Here is a 23,871-nt window from a genome sequence, read left to right as displayed (position 1 = left end):
GAAAAATAATTTTTGCATTGTGTTTTTTAATAAAAAGTAAAATTGCGATTAGATTATACAATATTTTATATATAACCATATGTAATCACATTTTATATACGATTATTACATATTTACATATGTAATACATATTTATATATGATTATAAGTACATGGGAAAATTTTCTCATTTCCTCAAACTTTATCTTTTTTAAGATACAAATACAATGCAAAAATTGTCCTTTTAATTTTTTTTTCTTATTATTTTTCTTGTATATACGAATAGAGGTTATAACAAGAGAAAGAAAATGTATATAAACATATTTTATGTATAATTATGTATGTGAAAAATTTTTTCCCATACATAAAGCTTCTGATGAAGAGATAAATGGAACGGATACAACTTTTGTTGACGAAGTATCCACATTATGCATTATGCTGGATCTGCCAATGCCACTTTTTCGTTCAAATTGTCTGATATGTCTGATACTAACATGCGGATTTAGATTTACTACTCCCGCAATTTTTATTTCACTTGTTTTGCACTTTAAATTTTGCAGGCTTTTTATTTTCTACATTCCCAGTTTCACTTTTGAATCATATTTGCGTACACAGAACACGATGGATAATCACGATCTCTTTTGTACTGCAGGAAATCTCTTTTTGTACTGCGTTAAACGCTGTTGACTTTTACCGTAAATGAAAATCATATTAATTTTCTCTTTAAATAAAGCATGGTGAAATAGTCGACAAACTAATAAAATAGCGGACAGACTAGTTTCCATTAATTACACATGTTTATTATGTCTATACAGAATATTACGATTGATGTTTATTATCTATTACAGATATTTAGAATTATTGAAACCTCAGAAACTGTGTTGAAAGAATATCACACTCAGTAATTAACCGTTTTCAGCAATGTATTACATCTTAAAGCCATCATTTTGAACAGTTATACTAATAAGAAAAATTAGCATTCTGTATTTATAAGAAAAATTTAGCATTTTAATATATTTTTTATTTAATTATAATTTAATTTTAAAGTTTAAAGTTATTTTCTAGAACAATGTTATTATACGTAATTGAATACATTATCAGCTACAATATACAAGAGAAAAAAATTATGTACTACTACATAAAAAAATAATGATGACCTTAAAAATTTGGAAGAAATGACTTTTGGAATGAAAATTTTGCTTACATCATTATATTCGCTCTTTGAAGCTATTCAAATTATGTCTGAAATATTGTTTTATATTGTCAAAAGTAAAGAGATAATTAAATGTCTTGTTTCTGTTGGAACATCCTGTATATATGATGGCAATTAGAAAGTTGGAAAAACTAAAGAAACTTAATAAATTAATGAAAATAAATGTATACTATGCACGAATGTCACTTACGTATAGCCGTTGTTATATTTATAAGGTTCCTCCTAATATTTTGCCACGTGCGTAGCAACGTGAACGTTAAGTTACTCCTTCTTGTCGAATCGCACGGATGCATTCTGATTCGCGTATGTTCTGGAAAGTTTGTTAAGGGGCTACATCCACCTAGAGGCCCGAAAAATATTTCGAAATTCAGATATTTTTTTTTTAGAAACGATTAGTGGGAATGAAACGAATTTTTTGTACTCAAAGATACATGTTTTGAGAGCTTTAAAAAAAATTTTTATCAAAAAATTTCCAAAAACAAAAAAATTATGGCCACCGGCAGATGATGATGTTTTTTTCGGCGGTGGACATCATATATGGAAAACCGCTCGATGGATCGTTTTCAAATTTACACAAAATCCGCTGAGAAACATTTAGAGGTCGTTGACGATCTTACTTTTTTTAAATCAATCTTTATTTTTTAATAATTACGTAAGAATGACGACATTGTCTCACAGATTTTCCACACCTGAGTTTCAATTCGTTGCCATTTTGTTTAAAAAATCGATTTAAAAAAAGTAAGATCGTCAACGACCTCTAAATGTTTCTCAGCGTATTTTGTGTAAATTTGAAAACGATCTATCGAGCGGTTTTCCAGATATGATGTCCACCGCTGAAAAAAACATCATTATCTGCCGGCGGCCATAATTTTTTTGTTTTTGGAAATTTTTTGATAATAATTTTTTTTGAAGCTCTCAAAACATGTATCTTTGAGTACAAAAAAATTCGTTTCATTCCCACTAATCGTTTCTGAAAAAAAATATCTGAATTTCGAAATATTTTTCGGGCCTCTAGGTGGATGTAGCCCCTTAAAATACTACGAAGTTGATGAAAATTTAATATCATATTTTGTATTCTGTTTCAAAGTTTAAGGCCAAAATTCAGATCAATTAACAATTTAGATAAAAGTTATTAATTTTTGAATATCCGAGTTTTACAGAGAAAAAGTGTAAACATTAAAAAATGCTACCAATATAATGATATTTTACTGCACACAAGTAGATCATAGACAAACAAAAATATAGCAACAAAACAAAAAATAATTTTTTGCGAAATTAAAAAAAAAAAAGTAACTTATTTACAGTCACTAAATCTACGTTCTTTACATTCTATTAGATTTGCCATAACTATTTATGTACATTTTTTTGCCTTTTGATCCCTGAAGAATTAATATATCGGTGTTTTTAATATTTCCTGCATACTTTTGGTTGGGACAGTGCTTCCCAGAACATCCTTAATTAATTTCTCATTAATTATTGAGAAATTTACAAAACGGTAAAAGACTTTTCGATTCAGTTTTACCCGCTCTACCTGCTCACGAGCAGTGGTGGTTCGCGTATTACATGACACTTTGTATACATACACACACACACGCGCACACGCACGCGCACGCACGCGCGCGCGCGCACACACACACACACACACACACACACATATTGTATACTTATATTTATTTATCACACATCTAAATATCTTCACTGCAATGTAGTAATTATGAATTAATTTAATCAGGAATATTGAAGAACATAAGTGATTCAAAAGATGAGTCTTTCTTTTCTTCTAACAGCGACATTAAATTAAGTCAATTAAGCAAGTCAAATATAAGCATCGTGGTAAAAAAAGAATTAAAGAGAATTAAAAAATAAAAGAGTTAATGTTTAAAAAAAGGATTAATAATAAAAATAAAATAAACACTAAATATGATAGCCGCAAAAACTTGTATTTTTATTTATTATTTATGTATAATTTTTTTTAAGTATATATTAAGTGGATTTAAAATTATTTTTATAACGAAAATTTATTACTAGATCCCTGGTGATTAAGATTAGATAAATGTATGGATTTGCAAACGCAATATGAATATCGCAATATTTTAATTGACAATATTGAGTCGGAGAATTCTTTCTTGATTCTACATGTACTCGAAAGTATTCCATGTGGCCTTCTTGCTGCTGGCTCGTTATCCTTCATCGGCGATGCAATATGTTACTCACGTTCTGTGGTATAAATGCGCGCGGTCGTATCAATGACTTCCTCCTACGGTGTAACCATTCTATTAGAATTTCAAATTATCAGTTTTACCATTTTAGTGCCTATCGCTTGCTCTGAGACAAACCAGGATACACTTATCTAACTAACATAACCGAGATACTCTTTCGAAAGGATAAACTGTAAGAGTGATTATCGAAAGATACGATTGCGTCAAGCGTCAAGTGTTCACCCACTTGTCTATTTATAGGATTACAGACATTATGATCTAAAGTATTTCTGTGCACAGAGTTTTTTTTAGCAAAAAACATTTTAAAGATTTTACAGTTTTTATTAAAAGGAAAATTTGATGCACATAATCAAACGAAAAATAAAAATAAAAGGTGTTTATTACATTAAAATCCCTGGTATAAATTTAATGTAGTTTTTGATTGGTTATTGGGCAGTTATATTGACTTTTTTTTAGTAACTGAACAGACAACTGTGTTTAGGATCCCAATCAAGATGTAACGCTTTTCACGCAATTACTACACAGAAAAGACAAAATCTGAATTCAGTTAGGGGAGACCGGAGCAAACTCGACACGATTTTTTCAAAGGCAATTTTCAACATTTAATTAAAATTTGCAAGCAAATTTAATGGTACACATTTAAAGAATGTTCCTTCAAGTACAAAATTGCTTAAGGAAATTTTGCTGTATGTTGCTTAGTTTTGTTCCCAGGAAAGGAAAAGTGACGCAAAGACAAATTTTCAAATTGAAAAATGCCAGGGCAAACTCGACACTTGCCTGATCGACACAATTTGATCTGAAACTTATTTTTTATTGTCTGAAACTAAACATATATTGTTTATCGTATATTTAGAAAGTACAAAAATTCGAAATTAAGTAAAACAATCATTGGAAATAATGAGAACAAAAATTGTTGAACATTCAATTATTTTCATCTAAACTCATGTCTGAAAAACAATTTATGCAAGTAAATTCGCGATTAAACGTGCGCACACATTTGTCATGGCCCATATAGCTTCATGACAAGCATCGTTTGTTATTCGGAGCCGATAAAACGGCGTGGTGTCGACTTTGCCCCGAACGTCGTTTTTCACTTTTATTACTCCAAAAATATAAAAATTTTGAAAATATGCAAAAATTATTATCGGATTCGTATAAAGCATCGAATTTCCCATCAAAATCATTTACCGGTAGATTCGCAAGAGTAAAGCTCGATGAAAGAGTAGAAATTTTCGAGAGATCAGAAAAATTACTTTTCACCATCAAAAACGCTTATGTTGCGCTAAAAATTACACCATAACTCAGAATGTCACCAAATTTCGTTGATAAAACTGGCACATAAAGACACATTTACAGTAGGAAAGGCAAGTTTCTACGATAGATTTAAATTGGCAAAAAGCCTAATGTCAAATTTGCCTCGGTGTCGAGTTTGCACCGGTCTCTCCTACTTAACAGTAAAAGGACAATATATAACCATATATCTGTGTTTTAATATTTTTAATAATTTATCATGTATAAATGAGATATTCTATATGACACTATTCATTTTTGTATCTTTTAGGGTAACTCCAGTATATACGCCGCAGCTAAGGGAAACTTAATTTATCGAGTACTATTTACTATGTTTAAGGCAAATAAATTATATCAATAAAAACTTTATACTGTCTACTACTATAAAAAAATAAAAATATAAAATATTCATTCTTTGTATTTAATAAAAAAAACTTTTAGAAACTCTTGCATTTTTGCCATATATCCCGGAGGGGTGGGTTATATAACATTCATGGGTGAAATATACGCCTTATAAAAAATTACAAATAATGTTTATAAATAAGGCAATAAAATGTCATAATAAGTTATAAAATGTGTGTAAGAAGTTTATTAAGATGTAAGAATGATAAACAAATTATAAAACTAAAAATTTTTAAAAAGAAAATAGAAGAGCGATAGATGCATTAAAGACTATTGTTATACGATCCAAAAAAAGAAGAAAAAGAACACATAGGAGATTTCGAGTTTTACAAAGTGTCTGTACTATGGCATAAATCTCGCATGCTAACTTGCCGTATATCCTAAACAGGAGGGATATACAAGATATTAAGTTAAACAAAAAGTACAAGAGCTACGCACTTGTATTTTGCTGTATTCCATCATTTACTATCCCTCTACACTTATGTATCATGAAATAACCATTAAACCTTTTACATTCCCTACACTGTAGGGCCTACAGTAATCATTTTACGTAAGTCGTAACACAAGATCACACTTCTTACTACGGTGAGAAATCGATTCAACTCACGACAGTTTCGTTAATATTAACAGTAAAGAACTGAAATTACAACACAATACTAATATGGCATAAAGGCACATGACAAAATAATTGCGAGCAAGTACCTTTATTCCTTCTATTTTTTCTGACATCTGCGGCGTAAAACACCGCGCGGCGTAAATACCGGAGTTACCCTATATATTTTATTAAAGTCTTCACTATAGACTCTGTTTCAAAGCTATTTAATTCTTATATCATCAGAATAATCTGAATAATTCTAAGGAATAAAATTAATATTATTAATACCATAAGTAAAATAAATAATGGCGGCAGTGTGGTCTAGTGGTAGAGCGCCAGACTCGTAATCTGAGGAACCAGGTTCGAGTCCACTAGAGCCATGTAAACATGGAAAGTTTTTTCCGAAAGCTGCGCCCTCCGTGCAAGATAGGCTCTTGTGCGGAGCAAACTGGGCTCCGTCTTTCGGAAAGTGACGTTAAGCCGTTGGTCCAAAGGGTTAAGTGAGAGGAGAAGGGTAGTATTGGATGAGAATTGAATAAAGGGTTGGGAACGTCCCTACAAAACGCCTTGCAACCCTGAGGGGAGTCAATAAACGTATTAATAATAAGTAAAATAAATAAAATAAATATAGTAATAAAATTCTTTGTTACTGACGTATCTTTCATTTACGTGTGTATTTTACTCATTCGTCACTTCTAATCTTTGACAATTGTAACTTTGACATTTATAACCTCATCTCTTGAAACTTTTGTGATTCAAATTTTTATAAAAATTTGACCCACATATTGTATAGTAAAACTGGTTTAACTAATTTTGTCTAGTTGTTATGCAGTATTTTTGTATATCAAGAAAAATCAATAATACTAGATAGCAACTGCTTGGGTGTTTAATCAAACTGCATGAATTTCTACCAGGGAATGACGTGCATGAAGTTAGCCCCGCACTTTTCGAATTCTGTATTTTTATTAATTGTGCTGCGTTGTGTTATACGTGCCGTATTGTGCCGCAAACTACAACTCTGTAACTCAAAGCGTACTCAAGAAAATAAAAAAAAAAACATAATTTTTTTATAGTCCCATACTTTTCGAATTTTGAGTTTTTTTATTGTGCCACATTGTGCTATGTTTGTACTGACTTGTGCCGCAAACGCGAGATCAATAACTTCAATAACAATTAAGAAAATAAAAAACAAAATTATACTAGCCCCGTACTTATTTTGCCGAAACAAACTCAATTTTTTTCTGTAAATAGGTGATAATTTGTGCCACGTTGTGCTGTTGGAATAAACTCTCCTTTTATTTTATAGATCTTATGGACAATACGCAGCTACTGCAGTCTTTTGCAGAGGTTTTGTCATTAAGAAAAATTATTATACTCGCCTATCACAATTTTAGAAAATTAAAAAATGTGAAACTTTTTCTCATCCCTATCCCCTTTGACCATTATTTCCAACCCCTGCAACTTTCGATCGATACTCTTCTGATCATTTTCTTGCTGTGTTCGATTAGCATAACTCAGCACAAATCGCAAAATTTCATTCTCTGTCACGGTTCAAAAGTTATAGTGGTCTAAAAATTGTAATTCCTAAAAATTGCTTTATTTAGATACTTGTGCTGCGGAAACTAGCAATCTGCAGACATTTCGTCATTAGATAAAGTTATTGTACTCGTCTAGCACAATCCGGCACAATTTTAGAAAATTAAAAAATGTAAAGTTTTTTCTCACCCTCATCCACTTTGACCCATTATTTTCAACTCCTGCAACTTTCGATATTCTTTTCTGCCCATTTTCTTGTTATGCTCGACTAGCACAACTCAGCACAAGTCGCACAATTTCATTCCCTGTCACGGTTCAAAAGTTATAGTGGTCTAAAAATTGTAATTTCTAAAAATTACTCTTTTTAGATAGTTGTGCTGCAAAAACTGCGATCTGCAGATGTTTTGACATTACACTGTTGGAAAATTTTTGTAGTTTTATTTAAAAAGGTCCTTGTTACAATTTTTACGTAAAATAATCAACACATACATGTGTAGATTTAATATATGCCTGCTATGTTAATTGAACTTTACAAATTAAAAATGTAAAATTATTAAAATAATTTAAAAAACATGTTAAGTAACACAATTTGAACGTATTAAATGTGTTAAAATTTACAGAAAAAGAGTATTTATTTTACTCTATAACAGAAATGGGAATAAAAATTTACAGAAAAAGAATGTTGATTTTATCTTACAATTTTAACTTCAACATAAAAGTTATGTTAATTTTACCTACACATAATTAACCTAATTAACCTCAAATCACGATCAGAATTACATTTCCTTTCTGTTGAAATATTTTAACATAGTATCGGTGTTACCATTTAACACATCCATATTATATTAAATTAACACAAAAATTTGAGTGGACCGTTTGGGACATGTGATTTATGTTATATTTAACACAAATTTTCCAACAGTGTAGGAAAGGTTATTGTACTCGTATAGTGCAACTCAGCACTGCCTGTAGAAGTTTGATAAATGCATTGTAAAAATAATTTATTTATTTTGTATTTGAGGTTCAATATTTTTTATCTACCGAGTGAAAAGAGATATCAAGTTTATTTCAATGGCACAACGTGGCACAAATTATCACCTATCTACCAAAAAAAATTGGGTTTGTTTCGGCAAAAGTGCGGGGCTATAGTATAAGTTTGTTTTTATTTATTTTCTTTATTGTTATTGAAGTCATCGATCTCGCGTTTGCCGCACAAGTCAGAACAAACATAGCACAATACGGCACAATAAAGAACAACTTAAAATTCGAAATGTTCGGGGCTATCAAAAATTGTTTTTTTTTTGCTTCCTCATAGAGGAAGCTTTGTTTTCGTAAATTTCGTATTTGAACCTTGATTGCGTATAAAGTTGGGTCTAATCAACCAAATTTAAAAGAATTATATATGAAATATGGGTAGAAGAAATCAAAGAAAAGATTGTTTTTTGAGTTTTTGATGCTAATATGTTCAGAGTGTTCTAAAACATCGAAATATTGCATTAAAAAAAATGTCTGTATGTATGTGTGTGTATATGGTGATTTGATGTCCGTGGTTGCTCTAACTTCCGCAAATATTGAGATATCAGGCTGTTTTTTTTTAATCGATAGAGTATCATTTAAGGAAGGTTGGTATTGAATTTGGCGATGATCGGTAAAGGGGTTCTTTTTAAAAAAAATTTTTGAATTTTTTTTGAAATGTCCGTGGTTGCTCTAACTTTTGTAAATTTTGAAATATTGGGCTATTTCTAATTTTATTATATTCTTCAGTCTTTTCGACCCTTATTTCATATATAATTCTTTAAGATTTGGCGAAGATCGATGAAGGAGTTACCGATTTCTGTTCAAAAAGTTACATGTATAAGTTGTATATGTAATTTTATATAGAGTATCATTAAAAAAAAGGTTGGTATTTTGAATTTGGCGATAATCGGTAAAAGGATTCTTTCTTTATAAAATTTTGAATTTTTTGAAGATCGGTGAAGGAGTTACCGATTTTTGCTTAAAAAGTGGACAAGTTATACATGTAATCTTATATATAGAGTATAATTAAAAGAAGGTTGTTCTGAGTTTGGCGAGGATCGGTGAAGGGATTACCGATTTTTGCTTAAAAAGTATATAAGATGTACATGTAATTTTATATAGAGTATTATTAAAATAAAGTTGTTTTGAATTTTGCGAGAATCGGTGAAAGGGTTACCGATTTTTGCTTAAAAAGAACTGATTAATCAAATTTTAAAGGATTATATATGAAATAGGGGTAGAAAAGATCTAAGAATACAATAGAATTAGAAAAAATTTCTAATATAACCTCTCTTTAATGATACTTTATATATAATATTACATGTATGACTTGTACACTTAGACAAAAATTGGTAACCCCTTCACCGATCATTGCCAAATTCAACACCAATCTATCTTTTGATACTCTATCCATAAAAAAAGTGTGCAAGTAGATGAAACTTGCACATTGCTTCCTCATAGTTTTTAAATGTGCAAGTAGAAACTTGTACATTGCTTCCTCATAGTTTTTAAGTGTGCAAGTGGAAACTTGTACATTGCTTTCTCATAGTTTTTAAGTGTGCAAGTAAAAATTTGTTTAAGTGAGCAAGTAGAAACTTGCACATTGCTTCCTTATAGTTTTTAAGTGTGCAAGTAGAAACGTGCACATTGCTTCCTCTATGAGGAAGCCAAATTAATAAATATCTACTAATAATTATGCATAAAAAAACAGGCTTCCTCATAGAGGAAGCAATGTGCACGTTTCTACTTGTTTTCTTGAGTACGCTTTGAGTTACAGAATTGCGATTTGCGGCACAATAAGGCACAAACGTAGCACAATGCAGCACAATTAGTAAAAATACAGAATTCGAAAAGTGCGGGGCTAACTTCATACATATATGTCAGGGAATGCCGATTAATGTACACATTTTTAATACAAATTATTTTTAATATAAATAAAATGCGAAAATTCAGAAAATAAACTTACGCAATTTTAAAGATGAATAATACTATATATGTACATTAGATATTATTAATACAAATATATTTGGTAAAAATTTTTTTACATACAAATATATGTATAAATATATATAATTATATATAAAATATGTCGATCATATGTTTCCTTTCTCTTGTATAATCTCTGTCCATATATAAGAAAAGTAATAAGAAGAATAATTGAAAAATGATTAGAAAAATAACTTTTGCATTGTTTTTTTTTACAAAAAGTAATTGCGATTTGATTATACAATATTTTACATATAATCATATTTTACATATTATTTATTGCATTTATGTATGATTATGTATAGGCAATTCTTTTTCATTTTCTCATATTTTGCTTTTTACAAAAAAATAATGTGATGATTATCCTTTTAATTATTTTTTTGTAAGAGTTCCGTATACGACCCCTCTCTGATTTTGATCTACTTTTGCAGGCACGTAATATGTACTAGAGTCCCTCTAATAAGAGTCGCGACATCGGATATAAGAGAGAAAGAGAAAGCGATATACATTCATATCGCTTTCTTTTTCTCTCTTATATCTCTTTCTCTTTCTGTTTCTCGTGCTTTTGCCGAAATGCGAACCAATCAAAAGTTGCTGCTCTGTGTCGCGACTCTTATTAGAGGGACTCTAGTACGTACTAAAAGAAGTCGGAAGCTCCAGTGCTAACTTGCGGAAATGACTATTTTCTTAAATATTCAAGTTTTTATTATTTTGGTATAGATTTTGGATTTTTTGATTGCATGTGCACAATATTGACCCTCTCTTCGTGTGGAAAGTTGAAAACCCATGTAAACGACTAATATATATGTGGAAATAGTATATGTACGAACGAAGGAAAGTCATTTAAAGTAGTGAATCATTAATATATTGAACAGTCTTTTGTAAAAACAAAGAATAGTTAGCATAGAAAAGGGTAAAAATGAAAATAAGGGGAGACACCTCTAATGATCTTAACCTTGGCATATATTGTCAAAGACATGACCCTGAATAACTTTTCCTTATAACTTAATCGTCAGTCATTGTTTATTTAAAAGTTATGAACAAAAAAAGTTTGAGAAATATACAAGTTTGTGTCAGTGCTAAAGGAAGTAATTTGCTGATATATGTGTATGGACAGTACCCCTCCCTCAGTCCTATTACTCGTGTCCGGCCGTGGTGACTTCTCTTCATACACATGTGTTGCGCACGTAGATTATACACATTGTATATGGGACCTACAGTTTAACGCCGATTCCGAACGGCTATATTTTTTTTTAGAGAAGTATTTATAGCAAGAATACTCTCGGTGGTTTGCCATTGCCTTCCGAGAGGAGAACGAGCGAATATAATTTTTCTACTAGGCCACGTCCTCAGACATGGACAGTACATATATCAGCAAATTACTTCCCTTAGTACTGACACAAACTGTTATATTTCTCAGTTATATTTGTTCATAACTTTTTAATAAATAACGAGCGACGGCTAAAATGTTCTGAAGGTTACTCAGGAGAGTGCTCTCTACAATATATGTGAAGGAGAAGGTCATAGACGGGGGGGGGGGGGGGATTTCGTAAAGGTAAATATTTACCTAACGTTAACAGAATTACAGATTTATATTTAAAAAATACATTAATTATCTCAGAATTTTAATAATGAATGAGAGTTAATCCGATTTTGAGTTTTATGACTTTAGTCGCAATTTTGTGCATGTCACTTTGCAGATTATCGATAAAACAGATTATAGATAAAACAAAATATAGCATAATATTCTATGACATTTTCATATAGGAACATAATGACCAAGGACGCGATGGAATAAGATCTGTTGCCATGAACTAAAAAAATACGTGACAGAAAGGCGATCGGTTATGGCTGTCGCTAATGCGGCTAATGGCAATGGCAAGATCCGAGCGATTCTGATTTTCTCCTTCCGTATTATTTCGTTCTAAACAAACCAATCAGTTTTTCGCTTCCTTCCGGTTGATCGCCGCCACTTCTCTCCCAAAAAGTAGGGAAAACTTGGCGGTTTATTTAAAAACGGAACTTCCATAAACTTTACATGATAATTGCGTAACTTACAGCGAGAACTAGTTTCCTTGAGGTAACTTTACGATATATATATATATATATTTTGTACATATTATATATTTTATACATATATATATATATATATGTACAAAATATATCAACACATATATATCACATATCACATATATATATGTACAAAATATATAATATGTACAAAATATATATATATATATATATCGTAAAGTTACCTCAAGGAAACTAGTTCTCGCTGTAAGTTACGCAATTATCATGTAAAGTTTATGGAAGTACATATATATATATATATATGTACAAAATATCAAACTAGTGTTCCAATAAAAAAATTTTTATATAAAAACATGTATAAATATATATAAAATTATATACATAAAATATGTCCATATATGTTTTTCTTTCTCTTATATATTTTCTGTTCGTATATATATACACGAAAAATAATAGATAAGAAAAAGAATTAGAAAATAATTAAAAGGATGATTTTCACATTGTGTATTTTTTTATAAAAAGTAAAGTTTGAGGAAATGAGAAAAAATTGCTCATATCTATATAATCATAGATATATAAATGTAATAATTGTATATAAAATATGATTATATATGTATAGAATACAGTATAATGTTATCGTAATTTTATTTTATGTAAAAAAAATGCAAACGCTAGTTTTCTGATTATTTTTTAATTAGTTTTTTCATTATTTTTCCTATATATACGAACAGAAATTGTACAAGAGAGAAAAAACATATAGACATATTTTGTATATATTTATACATATTTGTACATAACAAGTTTTTTACTGGGATGATAACACATTCTCTTATTTTATTATTCTTCTGTTGCATTCTAATTATTACTTTGATGTCTTTCACGTTATTTTGAAAATTTAAAATGCGAAAACATTTATACGCTATGTTAAAAAAGAATTTTACCATGCACTTTTTCTAAAACTTAATACGTTTTATTAATCAGTAGTCAGCCCGCGCTCACACACGTATTGTTCCATCGAAAGGTCAGTGAAGGTATCGGTAACCGATACAACTTAAATATTAAACGCACGCACTACATTTTCGTGCTTCGTCGCCGATATAACGAAGCAAGATTATTATTCGTTTGTCTGAAAACAACAATCACTCGGAATAAGAATGAGGATAATAAGAAATACCTTAGCGAAATGCGAAGATGATTCGAGATAACACATTTATCTGATAACACTCATTTAAATAAACCATTTTCTTTAAGAATTTGAAAGAATTTAGTGTGAGAAAGAGTATGATCCTAATAGAGAAAATAAAACGGAACAATTAATTTTGTTTACTTTACTTCTGAGATCAGTTCTCGACATTGAGAAACTTTTAGGAGAAACATTTCTTCATTTTATCTTTGTGAATAAAAAAAGCTGTAACTTTGCTTTTTAGGTACCTATGAACGAGACAGATTTTAATGTACTGTGGATGGGAAGTCACCCGAAGCCGGATATTTTGCGGAATTTGATGCCTTATCAAAAAATAAACCATTTTCCTAGGTAAGAAGTGCATTATTGAGATACAGTTTCTGTAATTGTAGATGATACTTAATTCGCAGGTATAAAAAGTCACTAGATAGTGGCAACGAAAAACAAAATCCTGAAACAATTTGGAAATATTTATTTAAATTTTTATAAAACATAATAAAAAATCTAAACGGATGACTCGATTCTTCTTAAAAATCTTATTCTTTAGGTCTTACGAAATTACCCGTAAGGACCGCCTCTACAAAAATATCGAAGCTATGCAGAGGAGTAAGGGCCTTCGAAATCTCGATTTTATACCTCAGACATTTCTACTGCCTACCGAAGCCAGAGAATTGATTTCGGCGCATTTCAGATATAGAGGGCCATGGATCGTCAAGCCTAAAGCCAGTTCGCGCGGCCGTGGCATTTATATTGTCAATAATGTAAGGACACGCTTTAATATTTTATAAGGTTTTTACTTTTGCGATTTTAATGTGTGACGCATCAGGAAATGATTTAAACTGCCGTTAAGTAAAAGTGTTAACTAAAAAAGCAATCTCATATAGATATTGATAGAGTTTGTGAATAAAGATTGCTTGCAATAGGATTATTTATCTTTTTAGAGATACCGACGCAATAATTTTTGCAATTCTATGAAATATAGGTTTAAATACAAAAGATAAGCATATTTATTATATATATAACGTACACATATAAAGTATTTATATATTAAAGTATTATAAAGTATATATAAAGTATTTATATATTTTAATAATATCTCCGGTAGCAGGATGACGTCTTAATGACGTTTTATTGATGTTAGAGACATCATTAAGACGTTATTGATACGTCATTTGACGTCACTCTGCTACCTGGGTTATATTAGTTTTACTAATAAAAAGATACTGATAAAGGCTCACGGGATTAAAAATCAATTAGAGACAACAGTATGAGTCAAACTAAGTTTTAATTCTTAAATTTATTATAACAACATTACTGTCAAAATGAACAAAATTGGATGTCGATAAATCGATAAATCATTTGAATTAAGACCATTCTACAATATGTCGCGAACGATGGCAACTTCTAGTTGAAAAGTGTTATTTCTGATTGTCGATTGCCAGTTGCTGTCGCCAAAAAAGTTAAAAGTTCGCTAACTGTCTTTTGACAACCGCAATTAACAAGCGTAACCGGAAATAACACTTTTTGGTAAATATACATAAAAGTGACCTTCAAAAGGTTTTACCCGGTCGTTGTTTATTAAAAAGTTATAAACAAAAAAGTTTAAAATATCTAACAGTTTGTGTTAGTGCTAAAGGAAGTAATTTGCTGATATATGTGTATAAACAGTACACATGTAGGCGGGGGAAAGGCTACGCCCCTTCCCCGCAAGCAAGAAGGGGGTGGGGGGTGAACCTCCTTTTGCGTGGAAAGTTGAAAACCTGAACCGTACAATGATAGACTTTGTTTCTCCCGCTGTAAGCAGGGGTTAGGTGAGGTAGGGTAAACTTCGTTTTGCGTGAACAGTACAATGCTGTCTAAACTTGACTTGGCGAAACTTCCGAAAACATCCATGCTCAGATTTAGGTCAAACTCTGTAAATAGGTTTCTTTTAGATAAAAAAGATATATACCAAAAGGATTTTTAGCGACTCAAAAGTTAAGTAACTTTTTTAACATTTTTAACCTACTGCCTCTACGCATACACTTAGAACTAACTCAGTATATTACAAACCAAAACAGCTCGCAAGTAATGTAAACATCCGTAAAGTCATACCCGTCAAAGTCATAACATATAAACATCATTGGCGAAACTTCAGAAAATCAGAAACGTTGTAAACCCATGTGGCAACTCGTCTCGCGTGGAAAGTGTATGCGTGGAGGCAGTAGGTTCCGCCCCCCTGCGGGAGGCTCCACCTCCAAAAAACTAACCTAACTCAACCCAATTGTGTGGATGGAAAAGTACATGCGTGAACTTTCCACACGTGGAAAGTTTTAAACCCATGTAGCAACTCGTCTCGCGTGGAAAGTGTATGCGTGGAGGCAGTATAGGTTCCACCCCCCTGTGGGGGGCTCCACTACCGTTAAACTATAGACACATATTGTGCCTTGCAAAGTACATGCGTGGACTTTCCACGCGTAGAAAGTTGTAAACCCATGTGGCAACTCGTTTTGCATGCATGGTGTGTATGCATGGAGGCAGTAGGTTAAAAATGTTAAAAAAGTTACTTAACTTTTGAGTCGCTAAATATTCTTTTGGTATATGTCTTTTTTATGTAAAAGGAACCTATTTACAAAGTTTGACCTAAATCGGAGCATGGACGTTTTCGGAAGAACAGCCTGACTGCAATGCTATATTTCTCAACCTTCTTTCATTAATAACTTTTTAATAAACAACGACCGCCGGCTAAAACCTTTTGAAGGTCACTCAGGATGATGACCTTGACAACACATGTCAAGGTCAAAGTCATCGGTAACGTTTGACCTTTTATGCATATTAACCATTAATATATTAATACTTTTATAAATCTATTGGTAAACCTGGCGTTAAGGGGACCCACCTCCGATGACCTTGAATTTGACATATATTGTCAAGGACACCCTAGCTCCCGAGTAACATGCAAGTGATTTTAGTCGGGGGCCGCTTTTTATTAAAAAGTTATTAACAAATAAAGTTTGAAAAATATAACAGCTATTTTGAGTATTGGAAGGCATAAATGACTAATATATATGTTGAAATAGTTCACGCATACACTTTTCACGCGAGACGAGTTGTCACAGGTTGGTGGCGCGCTTTACAAGCTCGTTTATTGTATATCGTCACAAATATTCACACAGATGATCGACTAACTTATCTTGTTTAATACCACCTCTATCTAAACGAGTTTGTAAAGCGCGCCACGAACCCATGTGGCTTTTCGTTTCGCGTGGTAAGTGCGGCAGTCCCTGTTTGTTTACGTTTGAAATTCTTCATATATTTCCGACACAGAATATTTTCGTTAAAGCAGGGCACACACACACGTGTGTATGCCCTGCTTTATAAAAGTTGTGATTTTCGTTAAAGCAGGGCATACACACGTGTGTGTGTGTGTGTGTGCCCTGCTTTAACGAAAATCACAATTTCTATAAAGCAGGGCAGACACACGTGTGTGTGCCCTGCTTTATAAAAGTTGTGATTTTCGTTAAAGCAGGGCACACACACACGTGTGTATGCCCTGCTTTATAGAAGTTGTGATTTTCGTTAAAGCAGGGCACACACACGTGTGTATGCCCTGCTTTATAAAAGTTGTGATTTTCGTTAAAGCAGGGCACACACACGTGTGTATGGGCACACACAATTGACGTATTATTTATGTGTGTGTGCATAAACAGTACACACGTAAGCGAGGGAGGGGCTACCGCACCTCCCCCGAAAGCAGAGGGGGTGGGGTGAACCTAGGTTCGCGTGGAAAGTGTATGCGTGAACTATTTCAACATATATATTAGTCATTTATGCCTTCCAATACTCAAAATAGCTGCTATATTTTTCAAACTTTTTTTGTTTATAACTTTTTAATAAAAAGCGACCCCTGACTAAAATCACTTGCATGTTACTCGGGAGCTAGGGTGTCCTTGACAATATATGTCAAATTCAAGGTCATCGGAGGTGGGTCCCCTTAACGCCAGGTTTACCAAATGTTGCACAACTAAGTGCTAATTAATGTTTTAAATTAAAATGACCATTATATATCGCATGCATACTGTCGCAACTTAAAAATTCACAATTTTTAGGAGAGAGAAGAAACAAATTTAATTCAATTTTTTGAATAGTGAGATAATTAACGTAATTACAATTACGGTATTTTATTGTAATAAAAATTATACTATTTCTTGTGTGAAAAAGTCTGGTGTGATTCACTTGGCAATTCATTTATGACATTTAGTGACCGCAACATAATATTTTAGGTATACTTTTTATGGGCTTAACTCAAAATAAAATTTTTTTGAGTTGTTACAGTATTCTTCTAAGGATACGACATAATATATTTAAAATATGTATAAATGTTTTTTAGTTTCTGTATTCTTTGTAAAGGTCATTATGTCATTATAATCAAGATTATTAATTGTCTTTTATTAATTTTATTATAATGCAATTACATATTCGACGTGGTTGAATCTTTTAGACAATGTCACGTTATTTACTGGTGCTGGATATTTAAGAAATAATTTGTTTATTTTATTATGAAATATTGCAATTTAATATGTTTAGTATGTAAATAAAAAAATTTGCTGAATTTACTATTATTTTCTGTAATAATAATTTGAGTGCTTTGATTAGCCAACAGAGTGCTTGTAGATTATAAAGTAGTCATGGACATGTATAGTCTTGATGCTTAGACTACATCAAGCTTCACAATTATTTACTTGAGTGTGAATTCAATTTTTAAACTAATGACTTTGCGAAGTATATAATACTACCTTCCATCTGTATCCTATTTCTTACTATATTGTTGTAGCCTGAGAAGATCTTGACAGATGAATCAGTCATCGTGGCGCAATACATAAATAATCCGCTTTTAATCGACGGACATAAATGCGATTTGCGTCTCTACGTCGCTGTAACGAATTACGATCCTCTGCTAATTTATTTATATGAAGAAGGTTTAGTGAGATTTGCAGCTGTTAAATATGACGGTGGAAGTCAATATATTTGGAATCCTTGCATGCATCTTTGCAACTATAGTATAAACAAGTTTCACGTGGATTACGTAAAGTAAGTTATAACAAAAACAGTTTATATGTGTTAAGATAAAATTATTTATCATATAAGCATACAGGGTTAAAAAATTAAGCCGACCACGTGATGACGTGGTGGGCCAACCACGTGATGACACATTAACAACGCATAGTCACGCCACTATTGGCCCTACACCGCGCTGAATTTTAATATACCGCCATGCTTCAATAATTAACCATATTATATATTAACCATTGAATCGAAAAGTTTATTTGACATTTTCGTTTTAGATTCATTGTATCCTCTATCCACTCTAATATTAACCTTGATCGCTATTATTGGGATATTCTAGTATATGGGACGATCCACGTCACTTTTACCCCCCATCTGTCCAAAATTGGTATGGACGGATTTTAATGACCAAGGGCGGAAAATGTTTGTCTTGAAAAGAGCTTTCGAAAGGCGTGTGGCATATATGCGCAATTCAACATGGCGTCATAGTTATGGCTGCTTAAAGGGATAAATTCAAAATTTTAGATCCAACATGGGCAGATAAAACGGTGAAAAGTAACTAAATTCATATGAATCTCAGTATTTGGGAAATTTTGGGGTCGCTGATTACGAATCTGAACGTAAAATTGTGAAATTCAAAATGGCGGATCCAATATTGCGGATGCAAATATGAGAAACGGACGAAAATTCCAGTAAATGATCTGAAAACTCTTACTGGAAGGTTTTTTGGGTCGCTGATCACGAATTTGTAGCTAATTTGTTAAAAAACAACAGACAAACCGTGTTAATTGAAATTCTACTTTTAGCGTTACCCAGAGATGACGGCGTGGACGTGGTAGAAATTCATCTCCTTTGGAGTGCTTTATTTTCGTGAGTTCCCCTGGCCTCTCACGCTTCGGGGTGCTTTATTTTCGTGAGTTCCCCTGGCCTCTCACGCTTCGGGGTGCTTTATTTTCGTGAGTTCACCTGTACTGTAGAATGTTCAGTGGTTGCTCACTAGCAGAGTATTTCATGTACTGTAATCTCTTATCAGTACTCTGCTAGTGAGCAACCACTGAACATTCTACAGTACAGGTGAACTCACGAAAATAAAGCACCCCGAAGCGTGAGAGGCCAGGGGAACTCACGAAAATAAAGCACTCCAAAGGAGATGAATTTCTACCACGTCCACGCCGTCATCTCTGGGTAACGCTAAAAGTAGAATTTCAATTAACACGGTTTGTCTGTTGTTTTTTAACAAATTAGCTACAAATTCGTGATCAGCGACCCAAAAAACCTTCCAGTAAGAGTTTTCAGATCATTTACTGGAATTTTCGTCCGTTTCTCATATTTGCATCCGCAATATTGGATCCGCCATTTTGAATTTCACAATTTTACGTTCAGATTTGTAATCAGCGACCCCAAAATTTCCCAAATACTGAGTTTCACATGAATTTAGTTACTTTTCACCGTTTTATCTGCCCATGTTGGATCTGAAATTTTGAATTTATCCCTTTAAGCAGCCATAACTATGACGCCATGTTGAATTGCGCATATATGCCACACGCCTTTCGAAAGCTCTTTTCAAGACAAACATTTTCCGCCCTTGGTCATTAAAATCCGTCCATACCAATTTTGGACAGATGGGGGGTAAAAGTGACGTGGATCGTCCCATATATATATTGGGCAGTGACTAATAATTTTAATATTTTTTTCATTTAATTTATAAGTAGATATATATTTAAATACACATATAAAATACCATATATAATTAATTTCTTTATATTAATAACATTAAAATCGATTTTTCGCTCTATTGAATCCAATCGTTTATTTGCTAATTTAAAATTAATTATTTACAATTAGTAATATTATAAAACAGAATTATATTAATAATATTAAAGTTGATAAAAATGTCAGAATGTATTGTAATATTCAACAGTACCAACCTATTTGTTATTTTAATATATTTAATATTTCATATTTATCGATTAAGTAGACTGATTTTCCCAAACAAGTGTACATTTTTCCTAGAATACGCCAGGAATAAAAAATATAATAGATTAAGAGAAGATTCAAATTAAAAAATGTTTTCAAAAAGTAATATATATATATCATTATTCATGGCTATAGCTGCCTATATTATTTCGATTTTATTGGTGAAAATGTGAACTAAATATTTTACGAAAACGGTTGCCAACAGATTGTGGCAACTTTTGTGGCAATAAGTATGCTACAAGCTTTCCGCTCGTTTGCGCAGGCAATTGTTGTCTGCATAATGCTCTTAAGTTGCTCTAAATGAAATTACTATTGTCCCGGTGCAGTGAAAGCAATATGATGACAACTGAAAAGAAACTTATGCCAAACAACTATTTCCTTTCTTATGCCAAGGAACGTTTGGCTATCTGGGGAACAGACCGTCTATATCTGTATATTTATAAACATTAAATCTTATTTTACCATTTTAGTAGGAAACAATATGGCGCTGAATCACGTGATTTAGTCAATCAAACCATCTTCAGTGTCGCTTCTCTAATATCTAGGACGGTTCTAGGACATAATCCCCCCCCGAACATATTCTCCCCGGACAAACTCACTCCGGACATAATCCCCCTGTACACAAATTCCCCCCAGACATTCTCCCCAGACAAACTCATGGATGAAATCTCTCTGTATACAAATTTCCTCGGAAAAAGAACTCCATAACATATTACGGCAGCAAAATATATATTTCAATGGCAAACACTACCAATAGCAAAACGAAAAAAAAAACAGACAATAATTGTACAATACAAATTGCAAGCTAGAGCAAAAAGTTCTGAGCAGCGCCTCAAAGATAAAGAAGAATTTCCGTTTCTTCGAAACGTTGAACGACATTCTTCAGGCGAACATCTAGATCACGGTACTTCTTTTTTCGCTTCGACGGCTCAGTGCCAGAATTACCTTGCTCAATTTCGTATTCCGTAAGAGACTGGCAATTAAGACTTCAACAAATTAACAAATTTATATACCGACAAATTGCATGCTTGTATCTTTGCATTAAAAGCGTGATGCGAACCCTCAACGGTATTATAATTTGTTCGAGCAGCATCACCGAGCACCGACTGATAATAATGATTCCACAATTCAACGCTAAATGCCGGACCACGCCTCCGATTACGTCGGCCAATTAATCCCACCCACGTGCTTTCGAAATAATGTATAAATACTTTCAATTTATCGATGTTCGGCATATAATACGGACAATTCACGAGCGTATCGAAACCTGCACGAATTTTGTCTTCTGACACAAATACTAACGCGCAAAGCATTCGAACATTAATTGCAAAGTAGCCTTGTTGCAGTCCTACTGCCACTATCTTCCGCCATATACATTGAGAAAAATGAAAAAAAAATCCACTGACGCAACTGCAGGAAATACGCTCGACTGCAGCTATAAACAACAATTCGAAATCGACAACTACCTTTGACGGTGAAAGCTCTGGCATTAATGTTTTCAACTATTCCAAAATTTTCCTGCGACAGCACAAAATGTGAACTAAGGACAATACTTTACCATTCACGAGACTGTGAATAGTGTACAATTAAACAAAAATACAAGGAACTGCCTTGAAAGTACCATCGCAAACCATGTGTTACACGCCTTAAGAACTGTTAGATTTGCCTTCGTAGCAAAAACAAAGATGCGATCATTGTCCGCAGAATCATAAATAAAAAATTTCTTGTTTTTCTCAGTAACAGTATACTCCGCAGGGATGACAAAATCACCGCAGACGTAGGATTCTCTGGCAAAGGATTAAACTCGGCTCGCTCGGCTCGCACACATCGAACAGATCAAGATAGCCTTTCCGCATAAGATAGTCGTCTGGCAGCCGATGTTGACACTTCAGCCACAACCGACGTTTTTACCCGCAACTACCATAAAGCCAAATCTACAATGTGTTCTTTGCTTCCTGTTTTCTGCTCTTTTAACCTCTTTGCGACTATCTCGTATTTCGCAATTCCGTCGCGTAACGTGATGTTTCTTGTCTCTTCTGAAGTTCGTCAATTTTTATCTTGGGCGACAGAGAACAAAAAACATCCCGTTACGCGACGGAATTGCGAAATACGAAATGGGGGGTTTTTTCAATTCCTCCTCGGGTGAGGGGGGTAAGGTGCCTTATACGCAACGGTAATTGGCACAATATCATTAGTTTTTGATATCCCTGCTGAAAATGACCGATTAAATCCGATTGGTTCCGTATTAAATTTGGTGAAATTGAATCGGAATGAATGCGTTTTCAATCCGGTTAATCGGATGCCCGATTGGAAGTGAATCGGTTCTAATAACAAATCAATCGGAATCGTTTTTAATTCGGCATTTCCGAGATGAGTTTATCTGGGGAGAATATGTCCATGGAGGGGGGGGGGGGAATTTGTGTAGAAGGAGATTTTGTCCGGAGGAATTTTGTCCAGAAGAATTAAGGTCGGTCACCATCTAGGACTCTAATGTACTTATACGAAATAAAACTAAAATCATGACCTCAACAACATATATGTCAAGGTTAAAGCCATTGAAGCTGACTCCAATTGGAAGCCCCCCAACAAATAAGACCCGCAACAACTTAAATAATTAAGCCCGGTATTCATAGTCAGATCTTATATTTAATATCGTCTTAACTCCGGTCAAAAGCAGTCTTAAGACTCCGTTCAGCCAATGAAATGACCGTATTAGCATCTTAAGACATTACTTAAGACGGTCTCGAAATAAGATCCGACTATGAATACCGCCCTAAATGTGTTAAAGTTTTGAGAAAGCTTTGCAATAAAGCTTGCTTAGACAAATTTTCTACTGCATTTTTGTTTGGTTTTGTCCTGTCAAAAATTTTCAAATAATAATTTCTGCTATTCTTGGGCTAGATCTTTGTAGCCTTTTGTGTGTAAATTTATATATTTTTTATCACTCAGCAAACTGCGCATCGATTATTTGTTGGTCTTGAAATACAGTCTCATTGGAATAGTAAATTCATAATTACATTCAGAATTATATTCATAATGGAATAGTGAATTTATAATTATATTTACAATAGTTAAAAAGATCCAGCTCAACCGAAAATGGCACTTCTCTCTATTTAATTGTGAATTAGTTTTGTTATAATGCAAATATTAGCAATAAAAGCTTGCTATTTTGCGTCAAGAAAGTATTGCAATTTATGCAATATCCCACACAGCACACTTTTTCCTGGGAATATTCCCAGGATATTGCGATATCACATTGGACATATTGCGATCCTATGGATGTCCTACGGTTATTGTGATCAATATTTGGACATATAGCGATCCCTCGGATATCTGGTGGATGTTGCAATATCTTGTACTGTGTGGGATTAGTTAGATAACGGTGCACATAAATGGA

At 32.8% G+C, this 23,871-nt stretch overlaps 1 protein-coding gene across 3 annotated transcripts in view; it reads left to right on the top strand.

The window, feature by feature from the left end:
* Positions 1-23,871, top strand: part of Ttll5 (Tubulin tyrosine ligase-like 5) — a 102,115-nt gene that overhangs the window by 33,648 nt on the left and 44,596 nt on the right. For all 3 annotated transcript variants that reach the window (XM_071720673.1, XM_071720674.1, XM_071720675.1), the window contains exons 5-7: positions 13,696-13,802; positions 13,999-14,212; positions 18,265-18,521. In XM_071720673.1, the coding sequence (XP_071576774.1) occupies positions 13,696-13,802; positions 13,999-14,212; positions 18,265-18,521 (578 nt within the window). The remainder of the gene's footprint in view (positions 1-13,695; positions 13,803-13,998; positions 14,213-18,264; positions 18,522-23,871) is intronic.

This window comes from Temnothorax nylanderi, unplaced genomic scaffold (assembly GCF_030848795.1).
Source record: "Temnothorax nylanderi isolate EJ_2023f unplaced genomic scaffold, tnyl_v1.0 TNYL_tig0362_pilon, whole genome shotgun sequence".
NCBI lineage: Eukaryota > Metazoa > Arthropoda > Insecta > Hymenoptera > Formicidae > Temnothorax > Temnothorax nylanderi.
Note: the sequence above shows the minus strand (reverse complement) of the source record. Positions and strands in the feature narration are given on the sequence as shown.